The 22,936-nt window shown below is 44.7% G+C and overlaps 1 protein-coding gene across 1 annotated transcript in view; it reads left to right on the top strand.

The window, feature by feature from the left end:
• The window catches only part of nav3 (neuron navigator 3), a gene marked incomplete at its 5' end in the record, with an annotated part of 156,519 nt that overhangs the window by 109,620 nt on the left and 23,963 nt on the right, over positions 1-22,936 (top strand). The window contains 7 exons of the mRNA XM_079235753.1: positions 12,244-12,367; positions 13,774-14,080; positions 14,418-15,156; positions 16,276-16,701; positions 17,434-17,475; positions 19,738-19,895; positions 22,703-22,897. Of these exons, the coding sequence (XP_079091879.1) occupies positions 12,244-12,367; positions 13,774-14,080; positions 14,418-15,156; positions 16,276-16,701; positions 17,434-17,475; positions 19,738-19,895; positions 22,703-22,897 (1,991 nt within the window). The remainder of the gene's footprint in view (positions 1-12,243; positions 12,368-13,773; positions 14,081-14,417; positions 15,157-16,275; positions 16,702-17,433; positions 17,476-19,737; positions 19,896-22,702; positions 22,898-22,936) is intronic.

Below are 22,936 nucleotides of genomic sequence, written 5' to 3'. Positions count from 1 at the left end.
TTCTGTGCCGCTCGGCCGAAAGCCCCTCTCTAAAAATACCCCGCTGCCATGCAACATGGATGAGCGCGTGCTCGCGGCTTTACTGTCGAGAAAAGACGCCTAAGGAGAGTGTTTTGACACCGACAGGCTTCCCGTTCTTCAGCAGAGACATGAATAAGTAACCGGGGCCTCGCTTTTAGCATCCTAGTACTGTGTGTGTGTGTCTGTGTGTGTGTGTGTGTGTGTGTGTGTGTGTGTGTGTGTGTGTGTGTCTCTCTTCCTCTCTCACCCTGTTGTTTGAGGCCTGGACTATGGCAGCTTGCGCTGCGTTTTTTGTTGTTATTTGAAGCTTTTGGGGGATTGGAGACCAGTTTGTGTGTGTGTGCGTGTGTGTGTGTGTGTGTGTGTGTGTGGGTGTGGGTGTCAGTGTCGTGTTGTGCACGCTTGACAAATAAAAAAATAGCTTGTTTGTGTGCTTGTCCCGGACTACATTTTAAAGTGTGGAGATTGCTGTGTGTGTGTGCGTGTGTGTGTGTGTGTGTGTGTGTGTGTGGATCCCAGCTGCCACTCTGCAGAGCAGTGACAGCGCGGTTGAGGCTGTGCGGCTCCTCGGTGCTGCCGTAAGCAGCGAGGAGATTTAAAGGGAGGTTTTTTTTTTTGCCTTCAATGACAAAGCCCGTCGTTATGTAAGTTCCTGTGTAGTTCGTCTCCGCTTAGCGAGAAAATTCCCCCTCACATCGCACCTGAAGGTGCAGCGTCTCAGCTTTCTAGCTTTCTCAATCTTTCTGGCACTCGTCAGTCTCTCAGACGCTCGTCTTTTTTTCCAGTCTTCCCTCTTAATGACGAGCGCAGACTAAACTTGGCAAACTGTGATGGTAATTGGAAGAAGTTTTATCACCGATTTGAGTACCCAGCTGTGTCTGCCTCGTGTGTGTGTGTGTGTGTTCATGCAAATGTGTGTCCTCACTGGTGCAGGTGCTTGCATACAGATGCATTTCCTCTCAAAAACAGGCAAATTGCGGCCCACACAAACGCACTAATTAACATCTATTCATTCAGAGTAGCTCAAGGGAAAGTTTCCATTTTGTTGGGTGGAGGCGATCCTCTCGATTCTTGTTTCCTGGCGTTGATTCGTTCTGGATGCTTTTCCCTCTATTTATCAGGAATGTGAATATTTCTCTTAATTTCCTCTAAGGGAAGCTGGAGATCCTCATTACTTACTCACTGAATTAATAAGTGAAGTCAAGTAGTCGATGAAACTGAAAGACACATTTCTGAATGTGAGTTTTGTGGTTCCGACTATCGGGTGATAGTTTCCCCTTCCAAGCCCCGAATGGCCACAGGTGCTGTTTCACTGGATAAATACTAACCTTCCAGTGGAGCAATCACACATCCATTTTTGCCTAAATTCAGCCTTAGATAAGTGCCCAATTTATTCAACCTCAGTTTTACTTTTTGAAAACATCTGCTGAAATATCTCCCTAATTGTTCCCCTAAATTACCCGTATTTTTTTTTTAAACTGACAAAAATGTCCACACTGTATCCTAGGTATAAATGTTAGACGAGTGCTGTTAGTATATTCTGTCCGTGCAGCTCGTTCCTCTCTGCCTGACGCTCAGCTTGATGGTCTTTAGGGCCAGTGCCCTGAGTTCTGTCTGTCAGGGGCGTGGAAGACAGCATGGCTCTCAGCAGATCATTCATTCTGAGATATTGTCTCAAAAACTGCAGATTAATGACACCCTATTTTAGAAATATGTAGCTTCTAGCGACCTCTCCATTATATTTGACAGTGTAAGTCACCAGAAATAAACTGCTGCGAGTCATAAAAAGCTTCTGGATTTTACATTCTACATTTTAAACACAATTTAGCACTCGTTTGACATTTTGCGAAATACGCTCATGTGCTTTGTTGCCAAAATATAGATGACAATATATAGCACTGATAGTCGAATGCTGAATATGAAGCTGCAGCTAGTTAGCTTAGCTTAACGTAAAGATAAGAAACATTGAGCCTGGTCCAAAGGCTTTTAAAAAATCAGCCCACCAACTCCAAGCTTCATAATAAACATATACAATATTATTTGTGAATTAGCGAGTTTCAAAGGGGCTCTTTGGCAAATGTTGTTCCCTTTTGACAGAGCAAGGCTAGCTGTTTTCCGTCTTTATGCTAAGCTAAGCTAAGCTTCATATTTTAACGGACTGCCATGAAAGTGGTATCGATCTTTTCCTATAAATGTCTGCAAGAAAGTTAATTGGCTTGTTTCTTAAAATGTTGATTTAATTACTTCACTTTACCATAAACGTCCATCTGCGTATTAGAGTACCGATGTGCTGAAACCGTATAGAAGGGACGGATGAACCACGCTGTGAATTCTTCATGAGGGACCACCAGCAGCCACTGTTGAATATTAATTCACAAGATATTTGTATTTAGAAGAGATTCAACTTGATTGAAGAGACAGAGGACAGCAGACACACTGGAGATGTCACCCGTAGGCGTCTGTCTGTCCACCTGGACTCGGTCGGACCAGGGGGTGACGAGGCCGAAGGGCTGACGCAGGTCTTCCTCACTCTCTGATCCATGACAGGTCCCATATGGTCACGATCTAGACGGGTCCTTTCAGCTTCAATGCCATATCTGTCTTTTCTATGCGAGTTAAGGGACTGGAGGCTGAACCTTATGCTTAGGAATTCTCTTTTCAAAAGCAAAACCCACCCTGAGGGGTATGAATATGTCTTCAGACCCTCCATTTGACCATTAATAACTATGATATACTGTAGTCCAGTTTAAACGTTAACATTCTCATTCTTTTTTATTCTCTGACAAACCCTTATTTTTATATTTATGTTTAATGTTAATATATATAAAAAAAATAAACATTCTCATTCCAATATAGATAATAAACAAGATGATGCTGATGCATGATTTGAAGGTTAACATAAAACTCTACCAATCATGTTCGTACGATCCCTAACTTTCCTCCATTTCCTCAACGGTTCCTCTCATATTCTGACAAAATAGAGGAAAAATGTGATTATTAAGAAAGCTCTCAGAAGGCAGTCAGGAACATTGACAGCATGTTTCCTTCAGAGCTACACACAGAGATGACATAAGAAAGTAATAAGACATGTACATGCCTTCCTAGTCCATAGTGCATGTGCTGAAGAGGCCACATAATGTCCATCACATGCAGTCTTATATATTCTCATCTCTTAAGAGTTATGGGATGGCATGACTGACAGACTTTAGACGTAAGTCATCTCTACCTGTAGCCGTGTGTCTTTAATCCCTTATGTAGATGCAGGTGTGTGTGTAGAAGCAGAGGTGACCTGCAGTGATGTAGTGCAGCGTTAGAAAGACAGCGACTCCCTCCATTACCCACAATGCTTCCAATTTATCTGGAGCCTCATCGCTCTGGTGATTTTCAAACTTTTAATCGAATAAAGTTTTAGTTAAAAGTGCCGAGTGTTTACAGAGCAGAGAGCGGTTTGCTTGGCTTGGGCACTCGTTTGCAGGATTGAACCGTCTGCATGCTTTATGAGTCAACGTGTGCGTTCTCTGTGACGCATTATGGCAAACAAGTTGAGACGAAAAAGAAAAGCAAGCGTTGCAATCACAGCGTCGCGTTGAGCTCCCGTTATCTCTTTCCGTCTGAGCTATTCATAACTCACAAACGGAGCATTTAAAATCATTCTCGACATATGTTCTGAATCCATCCAACCAGCAGGAGGAACTCGGGAGCTTTTTGTGTGTGACAGAATCTTAATGTGGCTGCAGATGATAGGGGACGTGAAATATCTGTCTTCATGCAGTGCTAACGCAAGTAGATTTTAAGATACATAGACGACGGGGCACTTCATGTGGTCCAGAAATGTGCAGCGGATATGACTCCATTGGTCATCTGACAGGCCTAATGAGTTTGTGGAGATAAGAATCGACAAAGCTCCCATCGCTGCTAATTCACTTCAGCGCCATGGAGCCTGTCTGTTGTGGATTATGAAAACGTAATCGCGTTAGATGACGGGCCTCGTGGTGTGATTAAGGCCGTCGGAGCTTTCAGAAGCTGTGCCTGCGACCGATTGTTGTCCTTTTCTGATCAGTGAAGAACACCTGTAAGTGAAGAACACCTGTAATGACCCGAACCAAACACCAACAGCATCCCTATGCCAGGTGTTTCCCAGAGAGATGCATCGTTGATTCCGGACGCGCTCCGAGGTTTTGTGTTGGGATTCAAACCTCGGCTGAGGGGCTTGGAGGAGCTGCCGCTGTACATCGAGTTGTAACGCCGTGATCCTGGGAGGATGAAGGGATTCTCTACGCCAGAACAGGAGCCGGAGCCGGAGCCGGAGCCGGGTTTGGTGGTGAACAGTTGGCACCATGATAAATGTTTAAATCACTTGTTCTCCAGAGATGTTCATTTGTCTGTGTTTGTTGTAATGTATGGCGAGACAGATGCCTCGTTTTCTACTGTTTTTTTTTACGGCAAACAAAGTCTACCTACGGCTACTAATTAGTGAGTTCATGTCAAGAGGAGGAAGAGGAGGAAGAGGAGGAGGCCGGTGGTCACACTTGCCAGCAGTTTGCCACAAACAAACCCCTGCCCTGCATCAGCCGGCCTCTTGGCTGCACTGCGGCAGGAAGCTGGACGCTGTTCTCCAGCTCCGACGTCCACTCGTCCCTCACCGCTTGGCAACGGACGCACTTTGCGTCCCGTCCCTCCAAGGTCGCTCTGTTCCTTTTTTGTTTAATTGAGTTGTGCCGAGCTGAATTGGATCAAGTCTCATCAAATAATTTTTCCCCTCCTGTGAGAAAACGGTAATAATCCTGCTTTGGTTCTTTTTATCTCCCGGTCTCATTTCACGGCGGTGACTCAACCTGCGTCTCATTTCAGCTCCTTCTTCAGTAGAAAAAGACGCTCCCACCACCAGAGACATAATAATAGGAATATAAGAATAATACAAGAACAATAATAGGAATTGGGTGGTTAGCATGAGCAGTGACCAGAAACCCCAAAAGATGGGAAGAAGCAGGGCGGTTTCTCTTGGAGGAGGCTTCTGGTGTTTGCTGCCCTCTGACACCAGACTTCATAATACTGATAACGATAAAGACTTATTGTATAAATAAAGACAAAAGTACCAACTCCATCATCATTTTCTCCTGCTGTGCTGGCCACCATTACGCTGCTTGCGGGTCATGAATAATGTCTTTTCTGAGCATCTCGCGTATTATGCATGAGATCACTTCCAGTCGGAGGGGTTTCGGCACAAAGCCCCTTTCCTTTCTTGACTTGGCCAGATTCTGCTCCGTCATCCCGCTCTGGTTAACCCTCGGTAGCCTTCATGTCTGATTGCTTCTCCGAGGACTGACAGGCCCATCCTGGTGGGGAGGGGAGGGAAGACGGAGAGAGAGAGAGAGGGAGGGAGAGAGAGAGGGAGGGAGAGAGAGAGAGGAGGGAGAGCCAGCAGCAACAGCAGCAGAAGGCACTGGGGTGAAAGTGGAAGAGTGAGGTAGTCCTTTCCTTCCTTTGTCGCTCCTTCCCATTTCCTCTCTGGACTCCCAGCGTCTCCGTCAGGTGAGAGTCGTCCATCCCACGAGAGGTGAGTTGAGACTCCACAGCTAGAAACTCTTCCACGCAGCTGTTTTTAGTTGACGCTTCTTTCGGCTTCGGTTGGAGTCGAGTCAGACTAAATGATGTGCTCTGATAGGCCGGCTCTTTGTGCTCTCCAGCAGAGTCCGTGAGACCCTCGCCGGCTTTGGCAGCCCAGAGAGAAGAAGAGTCATTTCCGCGGACGTCTTGGTTTTTTTCTCATGTTTAATTGCGAGGTTTTCGGAGGCATTAACTGGGATTACACACACACACACACAGGCTTTCCCTTTACATTGCAGAGCCCTGCTGTGTGTGTGTGAGAGGAACAGGAACCGTGCCTTTCAAAGTTTTGTGGGTGACACAGATAGTTGTCATGGTGGTGGGAGAAAGGCTGTCTTTGTTGTGGTTTTTCCTCTTTTCCTCTCTGGAGCTCTGCGTTCAGTTAGTGATGCATTATGGGACCGGAAGCGAGCATCCGGCAAACACAATGACGCACCGCTATTGGAGGCCCAATCTATCAGGCGTCTTTATGTACGTTAGACCAACTTACACGCTGAGAACAGGCTGATATCTGTGCCTTTTGTTGCAGTATTGGTTGAGGGGATGTTTCTCATAGTGTGGGTGTGGTGCAGGCATTCTAGACTTCAGTGTGAACATCACAAGCAAGCAGTGGAAGTGTCAATCCGTCCAAAACGGGCAAGGAAATGCTCTACTAGAGACAGGAGGACATGAATCGCTAATGAGAAGGTTTTTGAAGAAAAGAACGGAGGTATTTTGGCTTTTGTTAGACCACGCTGTCTTTAGTTCAGAGTTAACGTCTCTGTTGTAGATGAAATGGATTTGTTCGTTTGAGAATCCTCAGCCCACTCAGTCAGCCTCCATTTACTGTCAGCCAGACGCCTCTCTGTTCGTTCCAGCTTTGAGAAACACTTGTTTGTTTCTACACAAATGATTGAACTCCGGAGGAGATAGGAATTCATTCAGGTTTTACTTTTAATTGCTGCTAGGTGAGAACTGTCATTCTTAAACGTTGATGCTATTGCCAATTGTTTTTGACAATTTATCCACATGTCGTTTTTTTTAGTTAGGATTTTGACAATATTGATACATATTCTAAATCGAGTCTCATCATGAATCTATACGTCATCAGATACCATTACAGAGCTGTTCTTTCTGTTCTGTTACGTAAGAGGTCCTCGGTGTCTACCCCCACCTCCCGACCCGTGGACATCCCATCTCCACTCCTCCTCCCAAATATTAACCATCATGGTCTCATGGACCTCCACGATGTCGTTCCTTTTTGTTTTGTGCTGCTAATAGCACACCGTCCTCTGGGTCTATGAAAAGGAAGGAGACCAGCGTCTGCTGAATATTGCATGAGGTGGTGTTTGCGCGGTTGAGTGGAGCCACAGCAGTGTGTGTGTGTAGCACGGCAGCAGCAGCGGTAGATTCTGCAAAGAAATGCAAACATTTGGATGTGTAGACATCCGTTTACCAGGGACCCTTTTATATCAGGAAAATCTAAAGAAATCATGGTATAAATCTTATCTTATCTTATCTTATCTTATAACCCCCCCCCCCCAAAAAAAACCCAACACCTTAGGTATCAAATTAAACATAGAAATCAGGGCTACAATAATATATAACCCCCATGTACAACCTCTAAACACAACTCAAACAATACATAGGATTAGGGGTTAGGGTTGTTAGGGTTAGGGTGTGGGCTTAAAGGGTTAATGCACTTTTTTTCTAAGTTTCCATCTATTAGGTCGCTGCCTTTGGCTGGTGAGAAGCTCTGCTCCAGCTTTTTGGTGTTCGGTGCCAGATTTCCCCAACAGGTTCCGGTGTTTTGAAAGTCAGGCCACAGGTTTTTATAGCGCTGGTTATCATTTGGTTCCATCCCACCCCTGCGTGACACAGGGCGCTACGAGCTGAGGCATGGCGGTCGTGTTCTGCTAATGAACAGAAACACAGTGCGTTTGGATCCTCTGTCTCGCTTGCTGCCATCTGTGCCGTCCACAAATACGGGAGAGAAGGCAGCGTTCTCCTCAGCGCTCTCACGCATTCTGCTCTGTACATCGTGGCTCATTGTTAATTTAAAGAGCTACGACACAGAAGTCCGGCTCGTCCCGCCCGCGCTGTAGGGTGATGGAGTTCGGCTGAGCCTCGGGAGACGTTGTGACACGTGTGCCGGTCTGAGGGGAGGAGCTTCCTCATCCCCGGTCCCGCTCCGTCACAGCGGTCGGATGCTGATCCGGGGAGTCGTTCGGATGAAATATTCAGCCCGTTACGGTCAGGCGGGTTCCTCGGGAGGAGGAGGAGACATTTCTTTTATATCAACCCCTTTTGTATATCAGGAAAAAATTCACAAAGCACGGATGCTCCTCCTCCTCGGCGGTTAAAATCTTAAGCATTGTAACGTTACACACTGAAAGACTTTGGTCTTGATCAATGTTCCCTCTAATTTTTCTCAGCACTGAGCAATTTTTTTTTTTTTTGAGCACACATTTCAGCACTGTGAGCAATTTGCAAACAACCTGCCGAAAATGACCACAAACCTGCGTTAGCCATAGGGGATTCAAAGAGATGACAGCAAATGCATCAATATGTATACAAGGTTGATATTTATTCAATATCCTTTATAATGGCTGGACTTTGGGAACATTTTAATGATGGTGTTTTACCAGTCAGTTTAGTTGAACTTAAAGGATCTTTGTTGAACTTCAATAAGGGGAGGTTATGACTGGTTCACTGGTTATGACTGATAATGATATATATAAAAAATAAAAGTATCAAAGGTGTTTGGTCATTTCTCAGCAGGTACAACATTTAAGTGGAACTTCATTGAAAGAAAAATGCTAATAACAATAATTATAGGCCTATTAAATTGACATGGTGTCATTTTTCCTAAAGGTAGCCTATATAAACAATTTAATAACTTCATATTCTTCATATTTAAATATGTCTGAAAGTTTCAACCTACCTGTGTCAGTTTGGACTATTTCATCTAGCCACTCATGTTAAACGTTAGGCAGACCTTTTTCTGGGGCGCCTGCTCTGCCTTTCTTTTCGCCATGGTAGCCTATAGCTGCTGGAGCAGGGCCCGCCAAGAGGAGCCTGAACAGCGGCGGCCCGAGCTCATGTGGCGCTGTGGGCGAGCTTCGCTCCTGGCGCCCGGAGGAGGACAGCGGGGTGGGGGGTGCTAACGGAGGCAGAGCGCTAGCAGAGGTACAGAGAGCGCATGTCGAGAAACGGGACGCTGATTGGCCAAGAAGACTCGACACGGCACATCAAAGATCTTATTATTGTGAAGATGGCTCACTCCTATCTCAGAAACACTGGCGCAAAAAAGATTTTCAACCCCTGAAAAAAAATCGTTTGTGCGGTCTGAAAAATCTATTGCGCGGCCGCTGGTGACACTCTTGATGAAGGTTGGTGGACTGTGGGCAACGATGTCATGTTAATAATAATAATAATAGTAATAATAATAAATGATAATCATTAGACACAGACCCAAAGATGGAGCTCCTGAAGCTCCTCATCCTCCCCAGCACCTCAGCGGTCGCCGGTCACCTCGAGCTTTCAGGACTGTGACACGTTTATTGTTTGCAATTTCCATTCAGCAAGTTCTGCTTTTTTATCGCGCTCCATTATCCAATCAGAGCAAGTCTGTTAATTAACAGAAACGCGCCCGAAGAATTCCATTTTACAGACGTGAGCGCAGACGCTCCGGGGCGTCTTTACTCTGTGACCATGACTCGTCGCGTTCATTAATCCAGAATTACCCACCGCGTAGTTGGAATCGTATTACCCACAGCTCTGCGGCTGATTCGCCAGAAAGAGGGTTGTCCATGTTGTAGGAGAGAGAGAGAGAGAGAGAGAGAGAGAGAGAGAGAGAGAGAGACCCCCCTCGGAGGAAGGAGACGACGCTCCTTGTTGAGATAAGAACTAGTCGATGAGCTCCTTCGCAGCCGGCGGCCTCTGCCCATCCTCTGACCGCCGTTTCACCGCTCCCCTCTGCGCGCCACCCAAGCCAAAGTGCTCGATAACGTCATGTTATCAAGTCCAATTTGTCTCGGTTTGGGGGAAATTAACGGCAGTGTGGAAAAAGTGAACCTTCTTCCAGTTTAGACGAAGCCCGGATGATGTTTGAGATGTGCAATTAGGCATAAGGAGCAATCAGCGCTTGTAAAAAGAACATCTGTGTCTTTGATCTCTCCTAAATCATGTGATGCTTATGAGCTTTATAGTTTGCTCATAGTTTATAGAGACAGGGCATTCTGTATATCTGTCTTTGGAGTCACTTTGGACTGCGTCCTTTTGTTGGGAGCTTTAAATTCGCTTCCCCCACCGCTGTCTTGTCACGCCGGTCTCAGAGGATCCTGCAGAGTGCACAGCGACTCCCTCGTCGCCGCGAAGCTGAGAGATCTCTGAGAGATCTCTGAATCAGATCTTCAAGGTGACTCAAAGGCCCCGCCCCCCCGGCCTCCTTCAAACGAAGTCACAAGCAGTGGGCTGCGGCCGGACGCCGCCGCCTTCAACTCCAAACACGTATCGGCAAACACAGGCTTAAGTGCAGATGAGAGGAACCGATTAAAGGGATGTTTCAAAGCCATCGATTTCCACGGGCTTGGGTACTTACATACACACTGGTCTCTGATATCAGAGTGGAGCGAGTGGCCTTTTTTAAAGAACTGCAGGAAAGCTGTGGACACACACACACACACACACACACATACACACACACACACACCGCTAAAGCTCCGATTCACAGCGAGGACGCCGTTTCCTTTTCTCGGGTGACGAGCTGCTCTGCGCTTCAAACATCCGTCTCTGAGGCGCTGCGTCTTTCTGATAACGGATTTGAATTGAAGAAAAAGGAAATCTCAAGATGAGACATCCAGGATGGTGAAATAACTAATTGGTTACGACGCTCAACAACCAAAGGCACATTTCCTGTTGTCTCTTTCAAGGTTTCTTCTTTTGGAAACAAAACGTTTAATTGTTTGCCTAAGGACATGGTATGAAGAGCTATAGCTGCAGTTTGTAGTTTCATGCACATGTGACTGTCATGAGAGCAGATTAATCTCAGGCTGCATCAGAGGACAACTGGGCTGCAAGGTGTCCGCTCTGCACTACGTTAATTACAGACTTCCTTCCAGCTGGCAGCTCCATATCGACCATGTATTCATGTCTGCATGGAGACTATCAACAGGCTGCTTAACATTCATGATCCAGAGTGTTTTATCTTTTTTATTTCCCTCTAATTTAATAAAAGGATGCACTATAGCTCATGATTGGTATGTGTGTTTTAAGCATAACAACTCTTATGGTTATTGATTTTTGGAACAAACTTTAGAAAATCAATAACGCCATTATCTTCCGTCTGCTCGTCTTCCCCCTCCTTCGTGAGCCTTTTGTAAAGAATGAGTCATTATTCTCTCATTTTTCCGCCTGCCTTCGGGTCTCATCCTTGCCTGCGATGAATTATAGATGGCGAGCCGAATTGACTGGTTGATAAAAGTGTAATTAGCTTCTGGAAGTAGTTTGGGGTGTTTTTTTGTTTCAAAAGATATAGCTTCAAACTCGAGGTGTTGTCTGCAATCCGTCAGACTGGAAATGAACATCGGATGAAAGGATCTGCTCGTGAAAGACAGATTGTTGGCTCTTTTGTTATCTGTCTGTTATGTCGTTGTGATAACAGTCATTTTATTAGTATTGATTGTCATCTCTTTCTCTCTCTCTCTCTCTCTCCCTCTCCCTCGCTCTCTCGCCCTGTGTGTGTGTGTGTGTGTGTGTGTGTGTGTGTGTGTGTGTGTGTGTCTGCTGCACTGCTCACTCATTTTTCCTTCTGGATTTAAATTAAACTCTCAAGGATGTTTTGATCAGATGTGTCATGCAACTCTCTCTCTCTTTCTCACACACACACACACACACACACACACACACACACACACACTCATAAAGACAACCACGCATGCAGTTTTAGTACCTGTGCGCAGTATGTGAGCTGTCACACCTACGATGCTAACTGTGTGTGTGTGTGTGTGTGTGTGTGTGTGTGTGTGTGTGTGTGTGTGTGTGTGTGTGTGTGTGGCAATGAAAGAGAAGAAGAGATAATATATCGTAATTGAAGGTGATTTATTGTATCTGATAGCTGAAAATGGGTTTTCAGATTCGTAAAATATATTGGCGGAGTTTTCATTCATTCATTGTGTGTGTGTGTGTGTGTGTGTGTGTGTGTGTGTGTGTGTGTGTGTGTGTTGGACCCATACGCTCCACGTCTAAGCAGCTCTTGTCAGCCTTCAACAGCTAAATGATGACGATGCCACTGAAGATCCAGTTAATAAGAAGCTTAACGATTATTGCCTTTTTTTGGGAGGGGAAGGGGGGAGGGAGAGAGAACTCTAATACCCACAATTCAATGGGGTCCTAAAAAAGAGGCGAGAGACAAATTGGGCAATTAAAGTTGATCTGGAAGTCGTCTGGCCTCGCTGGTGAGGTGCACTTCATCCCAGCTCTTTTATTCTGCCGAAAACCTCCATCAGAGACATTGAGAAGTGTTAGCAGCTTTGTCATCGGTCGATCCCGGTCTGAGGACGGCTGCCGCTGCACACGCTGGAATAGAAGTAGAACACATGACCTCTCTGACCTCTGCTCTCCCCTCTCCTGCAGTTGGGACGACAGCAGCTCGGTGAGCAGCGGCCTGAGCGACACACTGGACAACATCAGCACCGATGATCTGAACACGCCCACCTACTCCGCTGTCAGCTCATCGCGAAAAAGCAAGGGAGCGCAGGTAAGGACACGCGCACTGCTGCCACCATCAGTATTCTTCTTTTTTAAGAAGTTCAGTTTACCGGTCACACCTCTGTCAAACAGATTGTGCATTCAAATGTGTGTAGTCCGAGTAGTTTTGACCAATCACGTTTGAGAAAGCTTTGATTGAACGCGGTAAACCCTCCGAGTGGAAAGCAAAAGGGGATGTGGGAACCGGCTATCGTCTTTTTGTTGGTTTAAAACAAGCCTGTAAGCCGGCTACCTGTGAAACAACCCGCTCGTCTACGCTGTCTCTCACCTTCAACTCCAGTCTCACATCTCAAGTTGCTAATTGGACTGAAGACAAGGAGCGGCGTCCGGAAAAGAAAGCCTCGGCCCGGATATGAACTGGTTCACCAGAACCCCAGAAACAAAACCCTTTGGCCCTCAGAGGTTCATCTGTCCTCAGATCGATAGCAGATGACTTCCGGGATTGCGAGGAGCTCTACTCAGCCTGTGAAAACACCGGTGTAGTGTCCTCTGTGACCCAGGAGGGAGCTCTCCAAAGTTTTAAAATCAACGCTGATGATGTCATCAGTTTAGCCTTGAGACTAACATCCTTCAAAAAGAAAGCCTGCATTACAAATTGAGGGTTTAATACAAGATGCTGTTTGGTTGCACTACGGGAAACGTAGGTTGTGTGTTTGTAGCCTCAGTAAAGTAGTAAAGAAGGGACAACCATTATTATGAGTGCCTCAACTTTAAGTGCAATACTAAATCCCTGGAGTAGCTCTTCAACACAACACATGACGGGGAAAGTTTACAAAGCCGTGACAGAAACTGATCCAACATGAGCCGGAAAAGACAGAAAATAAGTCTATTTTTTGCGCTATAAAAAGATTGAATTGCCAGATCTGACTAAATATCTTCACTGAATGCGGAGCTGCAAGCGCGCTGGTTTAGCATGAAACCCGAGGCCAGGCTGTGTGTGAGCTCTGAAATCACAGCTGAGGGAATTAACTGTGAACCGAAGGCCACCGCTCAGCTCTCCTCGCAGGCGTGTGCCTCATTCTGCCAAGAGTCTTTGGCCCCTCATGAAATACTCAACAGACCGGGCTCTTAAGAGACTCTGGTGTTGCTAGGGAGACTGGCCATCTGTCAAGGTAGGCTAGTTATCACTGCTGGGTGTGTGTGTGTGTGTGTGTGTGTGTGTGTGTGTGTGTGTGTGTGTGTGTGTGTGTGTGTGTGTGGGCGTGTTTGCACGGGTCCAAAAAAGAGGAGATTTTGACACGGGTGATTCCAGAGATAGCTCTGACTTCACATGGCTGTATGTCTTTAAATCTGATCTTAAAAGATCGTAGACTAGTAACTACAAATAGCTAGTACTTCACATCATTGCTCATTATTGTGTGCTTTCTTTGACAACGCCCCTCCCCCCACCCCCAGTCCCAGAAAGGGAGCAGGTCCAAACATGCCGAGCAGGAGGTGAGCAGCAGCTGGGCCGGAGCCGAGGACCTGAAGAAGGTGGAGGAGGAGCTGGACGCGAGCATGGAGCCCGGCAGCGGCTCCTCCCGCTGGAAGGCCTCCTCGTCCTCCTCTTCCACTCAAGCCCAGAGTCAGTACGAGGAAGCCGGTCAGAAGGCCGCCGCGCTGGCCCAGATGTCCCAGACGGGCTCGTGGAGGCGGGGCATGACGGCGCAGGTCGGCATCACGCCGCCCAGGACCAAGGGATCCGCTGCCCACAAGTCACCAGGTGGGAGTTGTTTTAATATCTATAATATGTGCCTCACTTTTCATGCAAAAAGAAAAGTCCCTGATACCTGTGCGTAGAGACTGTGCAGCTGCTCCTACATTTTCTGTCCATTCAGCAAGTTTGGCAGCTTAGTTGCAGATAAGTATTGCTTTCCACTGCTGCTGAGTTGTGATAAACAGGCGTCTGGCTGCCGGCCAAGATTGAGCACTAATTTGGCTCTCCCTGCTCTGTGACACCACAGGTGATGGAAAAAAACAAAACAAGCGCTGGGCCAAGAATCTGCTGGGGGGTGATGTTTTTTGTATTTGTGCTAATAAGTCTTTATGCAAATTGTCAGGCAAAACTGATGACGCTAAGGCCTCGGAGAAGGGCAAGGCGCCTGCCAAGAGCTCAGCCGCCATCCAGCGCTCGCCCTCCGATGCCGGGAAGAGCAGCGGAGAGGAAGGTAAGAAGCCTCCCTCCGGCATCGGACGCCCGCCCACCACCGCGTCCTTTGGATACAAGAAGATCCCAGGTGCCAGCGGTACGCTAATCACCTCCAGCGGGGCGACGCTCGCCAGCGGCTCAGCCACCCTGGGCAAGGCGCCCAAATCCTCGGCCGCCCTCGGCAAGGGCGCAAGCATCGGCGGCGGGCGCAAGACCAGCTTGGACGACTCGCAGCCCGAGGACGACGGCGTGCTGCTCAGCTGCAGCAGCTCCAAAGTGACGCTGCAGTACCGCTCTCTGCCCAGACCGGCCAAGTCCTCCAGCGGCGCGGCGGCAGGGCGCGGCGGGCACCGCTCCAGTTCCAGCAGCATCGACTCCAACGTGAGCGGCAAGTCGGCCGGCGGTGCGGCGGCGGCGGCGGCGGCACAAGCAGGCGCCAAGCGCAGGGACGGAAAAGTGAGCTCCGACCGCTCCAGTCCCGTCACCATCAACCAGACGGACAAGGAGAAGGTGGCGGTGTCAGACCAGGACGCCACAGCGGGACTATCCACCTCCCCCAAGTCCAGCCCCACCTCCACGTCAACCGGCCAATCAGGGCTCAGGCAGCCCGGCCCCAAGTACCCCGACATCGCCTCCCCTACGTTCCGCAGGTCAGAAAACACAAAACACGAACGCGGCTTTCTGTTCTGTCTTTGTCCCTCGCCATGTGTATTTCTATGTGACTCAAGCATTTCATGACATGCTATACTTGGTTATTGGCTACAAGGGAGGATTTTGCTGCAATATAAATTTAGGTCTTGCAGTACTTTGGATTTATACTTTGGATTCAGGCGATTCTGATTCTGTCTCTTTCAGATTTTACGGCTGTTTTCATTCATTATCATTTCCCGATGCAGACTCCTGTAACAGATAGGGGGCATTTATTGAAGACCTCGTCTGTAGTGGCAAATTTAAGATATGTTTGGATGCGCGAGATGAATAGAAGACATTTAATAAATCATATTTCTGCGCCGCCACAGAAAGATTGATTGAGACAATGCTGCCGACACATAGTGTCCCCTGGTGTAGGTGATGAGCCACTGCAGATGAAACATGCCTTTCCCCCTGAAGACGACGGCTTTTCATTCGGGTCAGGCAAATCCAGTCTTGATCAGAACCGACAGGAGACGGGAGTTTCTCGCCTCGTTAGAAGCGTGCGTCCTGCAGGCGCGGCCAAACATCCGTCCCTCTCCGATCTGTCACGCCCGACCCGTTTCATCTGCATTGCCTTCAAGCTTGCTATTTTTTGTCTCACTTTTTTGTATATTTTCCTGTGATTGCGATGACAAGAGTGGGACAGGCGCAGTACGAGTCGCGGGCCGTCTGAGCACATGTGGGAGGAGGACGGAGTTGAGTGGCCTAACAGATCAGGTTCTTAGAAGTCACAGGGCTGAAGCGGGCAAAGCTGTGAGAGCAGATGTGTCAATGTAAGTTACAGAGGGTCCGCTACTGAAATGAGGTGGAGTTTGCCGCGAGGGGAAAATGTGTTGAGAAGTGCGCTCGGTATTTTATGACGTTGGTGTTCCAAGAGAGATGTGGGGATGTTTGAGTTGCTGTAGTTTCCAATGGAGTAAGACTATTTCAAACGTGATATACATTAGATGACCTCAATGTAATCCACTTTCTCAAAGTACCAAAAATGAACTCAGTTTCCAGTGTGGATCTTGCAGAGGCTCATCACGTGTCCTTAGAGCATTTCTGAATGACTGCACCCACCTCTCTACCCCCAGATTGTTTGGCACCAAAGCCAGCAGCAAGGCCAGCTCTCCGGGCACTCCCGACTCTGGCAAGTGCCCCTCAATACTGGGCAGCCCCCACGGCACGCTGGCGAGGCAGGCCAGTCTGGACTCGCCCTCCTCTGGCACGGGGAGCCTCGGCAGCGCCGGCGGCCTGAGCGGCGGCAGCAGCCCGCTGTACGGTAAAACCCCAGACCCGTGCAGCGACTCCCCGGCCTCCAGCCCGGCCTCTGGCCTCTCCCTGCCCTCCAACGCTCGGCCCTGGCCGGCCTGTAGCTCGTCAGCTGGCAGCAAGGACACCCTGAGCTGCCAGAGCATGACCAGTCTGCACACCAGCTCTGAGTCCATTGACCTCCCGCTGGGCCACCACGGGCCCAAGGTCACACGAACCGGCAGTGTCAAGTCCACCCTGTCTGAGGGGTGAGTAACAGGGAATACGATGGGGCTGAATCGTATTCATTGTTTCATTTGAGAACAGAGACAACAAGTATATCTCTTATATATATAGATATAAACATTAAAGCAGAGGAAGCCTCAGCAATATACTTAGAAGAAGATGAAGAAATTGACCCATCCAACACTCACGCTTGGTTTCTTTTTTCCGGCATGGTTCTGGTATTATCAATATTTCTAGAGTCCAACTCTTTTCACTACTCAACTTCTCCATTGTTAGTGTATTGCATTGACCAGGTGCCAATCTTAGTGGTTCTGGGATCATCATTTAAGGTGTTTAACACAATCAAGACATTATTAGTTGTGGGTCTGAAGCCATGCTAGAAAAGTCCCACAATAAATTAAGATCATTCCAGACGCTCATTTCCATGAGAAGTCCTTATCGAGGTGTTTCCATTGTCTTGTCCCCACTCTGTGCATGCAATACTTAACAGTGAAGAGTAATCAAAAAAGTAGTTTCTTCCTTACTAGCTTAGCTGTTTGTCTCAAAAAATGAAACAATTGATTAATATTTAAATGTTTTACATTTGTTGTCCGTCCTGTTACGCATTAGTAGTGTCTTTGTTTTCTCCATTGTGTGTGTCTGTGTGTGTGTGTGTGTGTGTCAAATGTCAAGTTTTAAAGTATTGTTCTCATGTATCACAAACAAACCAAAGTGTTGTTGTTCATCTAATTGGCTCATCCTTTGTGTTTTAACAGCATGCCTCTTGACAGAAACACGCTTCCCAAAAAGGGACTGAGGTAACACATCCGCAGCGAGATCCCATCCTCAACTGTCCTTCTTTTATTCACCCACATTAGTGTACATTTGCATGAAAATGATCATTCTGACTTTTCATGTTGTGTGTGTGTTGTATGTGTGAGTGGCACGGTGTGACATCATCTTTAACAACCAGAGTTTCCTGTAAGGACACTTAAAATAGTTAGCTTAAAGTAATGGATACACTATTTGAAGTGATCTATAATTGAGAAAGAAAGGTTGGGAACCACACGTTGTGTGATTATCTCGTGCAGCATTTACACTGCAGGACTAAGTTCTTCTGTAAGTTCCTCAGACGAGCTGTGGATTTGCAAAATGCATTATTATGCAATGCAGAGAGGAAATACATATTTTAATATATAATATTTCCAAGGATGCTTTGGTCACCTTGTGTACCCAGTAAGTCAAAAATCTGTCAAAAATCTAAAATGTTGACCTATTGTTGCACCTCCACAAAATGCTCTGGCTCTGATGTTCTACCACGGATCCTGAAGTCCAGATTAGAAGAAAGCTCTCTTTAATCGGTGTAGATGCTGCCTCAGATGATCGGGCACGACAGCCTTCATCCTTCCCGTGTGTACGTCTGCTTCTCTGTGTGCATCCTCATCATCTAGAAATGCGGCAAACACAGCCGCCATGACAGAGCACTTCTTCCTGAGCTCCCCAATATGGCCCCAAACGTCCTGATAACATTTGCAGTGCTAGCCCAAGGGGGAGAAGTAGAATGAATACTTTGAGTCTAGCTGGGACTGAAGAGACTGAGACAGAAATACCATAACCCATTCATCACAGTGGCATAACCTCTGCAGGGAACAACCTCTCCAGACAATTATACAGCAGCGCTGCGGAGGGGTTGGATGGGGCCTTTTTCATTTCCATGGCATTTGGCGGTGCTCTTTTTTGCCCTAAAAGCCTCTGATCTTACCCTACACAGATCTTATGCCTGCTGGTTGGGTAGCACTTTATAATAAGTGCACACTATTTCGCATTAGTAAAGCATGAATAAACAATGAATTCATCATTTATAAAGCATTATTCCAACATGAACACTTAGTAACTCATTAATATGCAATTAATAAACACAGTTATGAATGTTTTATTCTTGATTAAGAAGCTTGACTCTTATTCTGGATATTATTAAATGATGGATTCCCCATTTGTAAATTAAGTAATATATATTGCAAACCAATTAAGTAATATAGGACTTATAGATGATGCACTAATGGTTAACATGTGCTTTACAAACATGTTTTAATACTGCAATTCATGATTAATTCCAGTCGTTACAAGTCGTTAGTTAAGTATTAATTAGGTATTTTGTGTGGCCACATCTAAAGTGAGGACTATATGCTTTAAAACGCATTTATAAAATAGTTAAAACAATGACCAACTACTTGCAGATAATGTGAATTCCCTGCTCAGTGTTGAGGATAAGGCAGTCAGTATCACGTTGCATTAGTAACTCATTCATAAACACAGTTATAAATGTTTCATTCTTGATTAATAAGCTTGGGTTTCATACTTTATTAATGAGTATTCATGTTGGAATAATGCTTTATAAATGATGAATTCAATAGTGTGGACTTATAAAGTGCTACCGTTGGTTGTGATGTTTTCTTCTCAACAGTTTTTTGATGGCCGTCTGTTCCCATCTTCTGATCTTTAGATTTCCTACAAGAGCAGCTTAGGCGAGTCGAACAATAAGCGTGTTTAGTCCCACTTATGAGCATTTTGTCCGTATGCTGTGTCCAACGCTGACCCTTTGCATATTTCAAGTCAGTTCCATTTCAACACCAGCGAGCGGCGAGCGCTGCGTTGCTCTCAGACACCCGATGGAACAGGAAGCTCAGGCGTGGGGCGCTGCAGCGGGGTCAGATGTGACAGGCGTAGTAATGGGGGGCGTCGGGAGGAAGGCGGCTCTGAAAAGGGATGAGCGCAAACTCAATTATCATCCTCAGAGGATTAAATATGGCCGATTGTCACGCCGGCGATAAGAGGGCCTTCTGTCGCTGAGCCACTTTGGAGCCGAGATGAACGCAGTGTCAATGTGTTTGGCAGCTTTGGCGCATTAATGTGTGTCGATGCATGTGAGCATCTGTGTGTGTGGCTGCATGGTTTTCCCCATCTGCTCTCATTCTTCTATTATGTAGTTCTGCACTCATTTCTTCAACACAGAAATTCGCTGCTTGGACTCAAGTTGGTCTCTGTTTGCCTCGTGCTGACTGCGTCTTTGTGGGATCCAGGTACCCTCCGTCCTCCCGGCAGACGTCCCACGAGGAAGGGAAGGAGTGGTTGAGGTCCCATTCAACAGGGGGACTCCAGGACACAGGCAGCCAGTCCCCATTGTCTCCTCCGGGAGCTTCCTGCACCAACACTGGAAAATACCACTACTCCAACCTGCGTAAGTCCAAATGAATTTATCACAACAAACCAAATAGTACAAAAAAAAATCAATGGAGTGAGTTCTGCAGTTAAAGGAGATCTTTGACTCCTGCAGTTCGTCTCTAAGAATTCAAATATCACAAATCCAGACGGGCCGGACCTGCAGCCCACACACACCTTTTGTAGCACATGTGCAGCGTTCAGTCTGCATCAATTATTCTGCAGGGAATATTACTGTTACTCTTTCATAGTAATAATAATAATAATAATACATTTCATTTTTAAACGCACTTTTCTTTCAAAATAAACTCAGTGCCACAGAGCCAATGTATAGTAAAACGAATAAAAACATAGTTAAAGCAATTCCTGAATAAAAAGGTTTTTAGGCAAGGCTTAAAAGAGTTCAGTGTCTGAGTTGCCCTTAGGTGGTCATACATACTATATATATATACCTTAGTAGTAATACATACTATATGTATACCTTAGTAATACATACTATATATATATCTTAGTAGTAATACATACTATATGTATACCTTAGTAGTAATACATACTATATGTATACCTTAGTAATACATACTATATGTATACCTTAGTAGTAATACATACTATATGTATACCTTAGTAGTAATACATACTATATGTATACCTTAGTAATACATACTATATATATATCTTAGTAGTAATACATACTATATGTATACCTTCGTAGTAATACATACTATATGTATACCTTAGTAATACATACTATATATATATCTTAGTAGTAATACATACTATATGTATACCTTAGTAGTAATACATACTATATGTATACCTTAGTAATACATACTATATGTATACCTTAGTAGTAATACATACTATATGTATACCTTAGTAGTAATACATACTATATGTATACCTTAGTAATACATACTATATATATACCTTAGTAGTAATACATGCTATATATATACCTTAGTAATACATACTATATATATATACCTTAGTAGTAATACATACTATATGTATACCTTAGTAATACATACTATATATATACCTTAGTAGTAATACATACTATATGTATACCTTAGTAATACATACTATATATATACCTTAGTAGTAATACATGCTATATATATACCTTAGTAATACATACTATATATATACCTTAGTAGTAATACATACTATATGTATACCTTAGTAGTAATACATACTATATATATACCTTAGTAATACATACTATATATATGCCTTAGTAGTAATACATACTATATATATACCTTAGTAATACATACTATATATATACCTTAGTAATACATACTATATGTATACCTTAGTAATACATACTATATATATACCTTAGTAGTAATACATGCTATATATATACCTTAGTAATACATACTATATATATACCTTAGTAGTAATACATACTATATGTATACCTTAGTAGTAATACATACTATATATATACCTTAGTAATACATACTATATATATACCTTAGTAGTAATACATACTATATATATACCTTAGTAATACATACTATATATATACCTTAGTAGTAATACATACTATATATATACCTTAGTAATACATACTATATATGTACCTTAGTAGTAATACATACAATATATATACCTTAGTAATACATACTATATATATACCTTAGTAGTAATACATACTATATATATACCTTAGTAGTAATACATACTATATATATACCTTAGTAGTAATACATACTATATATATATATACCTTAGTAATACATACTATATATATACCTTAGTAATACATACTATATATATACCTCTGTATTACATACTATGCATGCATGTATGTATGCATGTATGTATGCATGTGTGTATGTATGCATGTATGTATGCATGTATGTATGTATGCATGTATGTATGCATGTATGTATGCATGTATGTATGCATGTATGTATGCATGTATGTATGTATGCATGTGTGTATGCATGTGTGTATGCATGCATGTATGCATGAATGTATGTATGTATGCATGTATGTATGCATGTATGTATGCATGTATGTATGCATGTATGTATGTATGTATGCATGTATGTATGCATGTATGTATGCATGTATGTATGTATGCATGTATGTATGTATGCATGTATGTATGTATGCATGTATGTATGCATGTATGTATGCATGTATGTATGTATGCATGTATGTATGCATGTATGTATGTATGCATGTATGTATGTATGCATGTATGTATGCATGTATGTATGTATGCATGTATGTATGTATGCATGTATGTATGCATGTATGTATGCATGTATGTATGTATGCATGTATGTATGTATGCATGTATGTATGCATGTATGTATGCATGTATGTATGTATGCATGTATGCATGTATGTATGTATGCATGTATGTATGCATGTGTGTATGCATGAATGTATGTATGCATGTATGTATGCATGTATGTATGCATGCATGTATGTATGTATGTATGTATGTATGTATGTATGTATGCATGAATGTATGTATGTATGTATGCATGAATGTATGTATGCATGAATGTATGTATGTATGTATGCATGTATGTATGTATGTATGTATGTATGTATGTATGCATGTATGTATGTATGTATGTATGTATGTATGTGTACGACACTGGACTCATTGCCTTGGAAACAAACTCTATGACACTGAACTCTATGATTTAAAATGGTTGTTCGGTCATATGCAGCTGTATCTACTGTGTGTTCTTATTCCATGCAGTATTATTGATCACTGATGCTTTTTAAACATGCAAAGACGTAACGGTGGGATAAATATAATCAACACAGATCTCGGTGTTTATCCCCTCCGTGCAGTGAGCCCCACCAACATCAGCCAGTACAACCTGCCGCCGGGCAGCACCAGCATGAGCCGCTCCAACAGCATCCCTGCCCAGGACTCCTTTGACCTGTACGGGGAGGGGCACCCACTGGGTGGCAGCGCAACCTCCCTGGAGGACCGCCCACGGGGCATCAGCCGCTCCGGCTCCTTCAGGGACAGCACTGACGAAGGTAGAACGACACTGTAGATGCAGCGTGTGCCAAAAATGA

Source organism: Taurulus bubalis, assembly GCF_910589615.1.
Source record: "Taurulus bubalis genome assembly, chromosome: 20".
Classification (NCBI taxonomy): domain Eukaryota; kingdom Metazoa; phylum Chordata; class Actinopteri; order Perciformes; family Cottidae; genus Taurulus; species Taurulus bubalis.
Note: the sequence above shows the minus strand (reverse complement) of the source record. Positions and strands in the feature narration are given on the sequence as shown.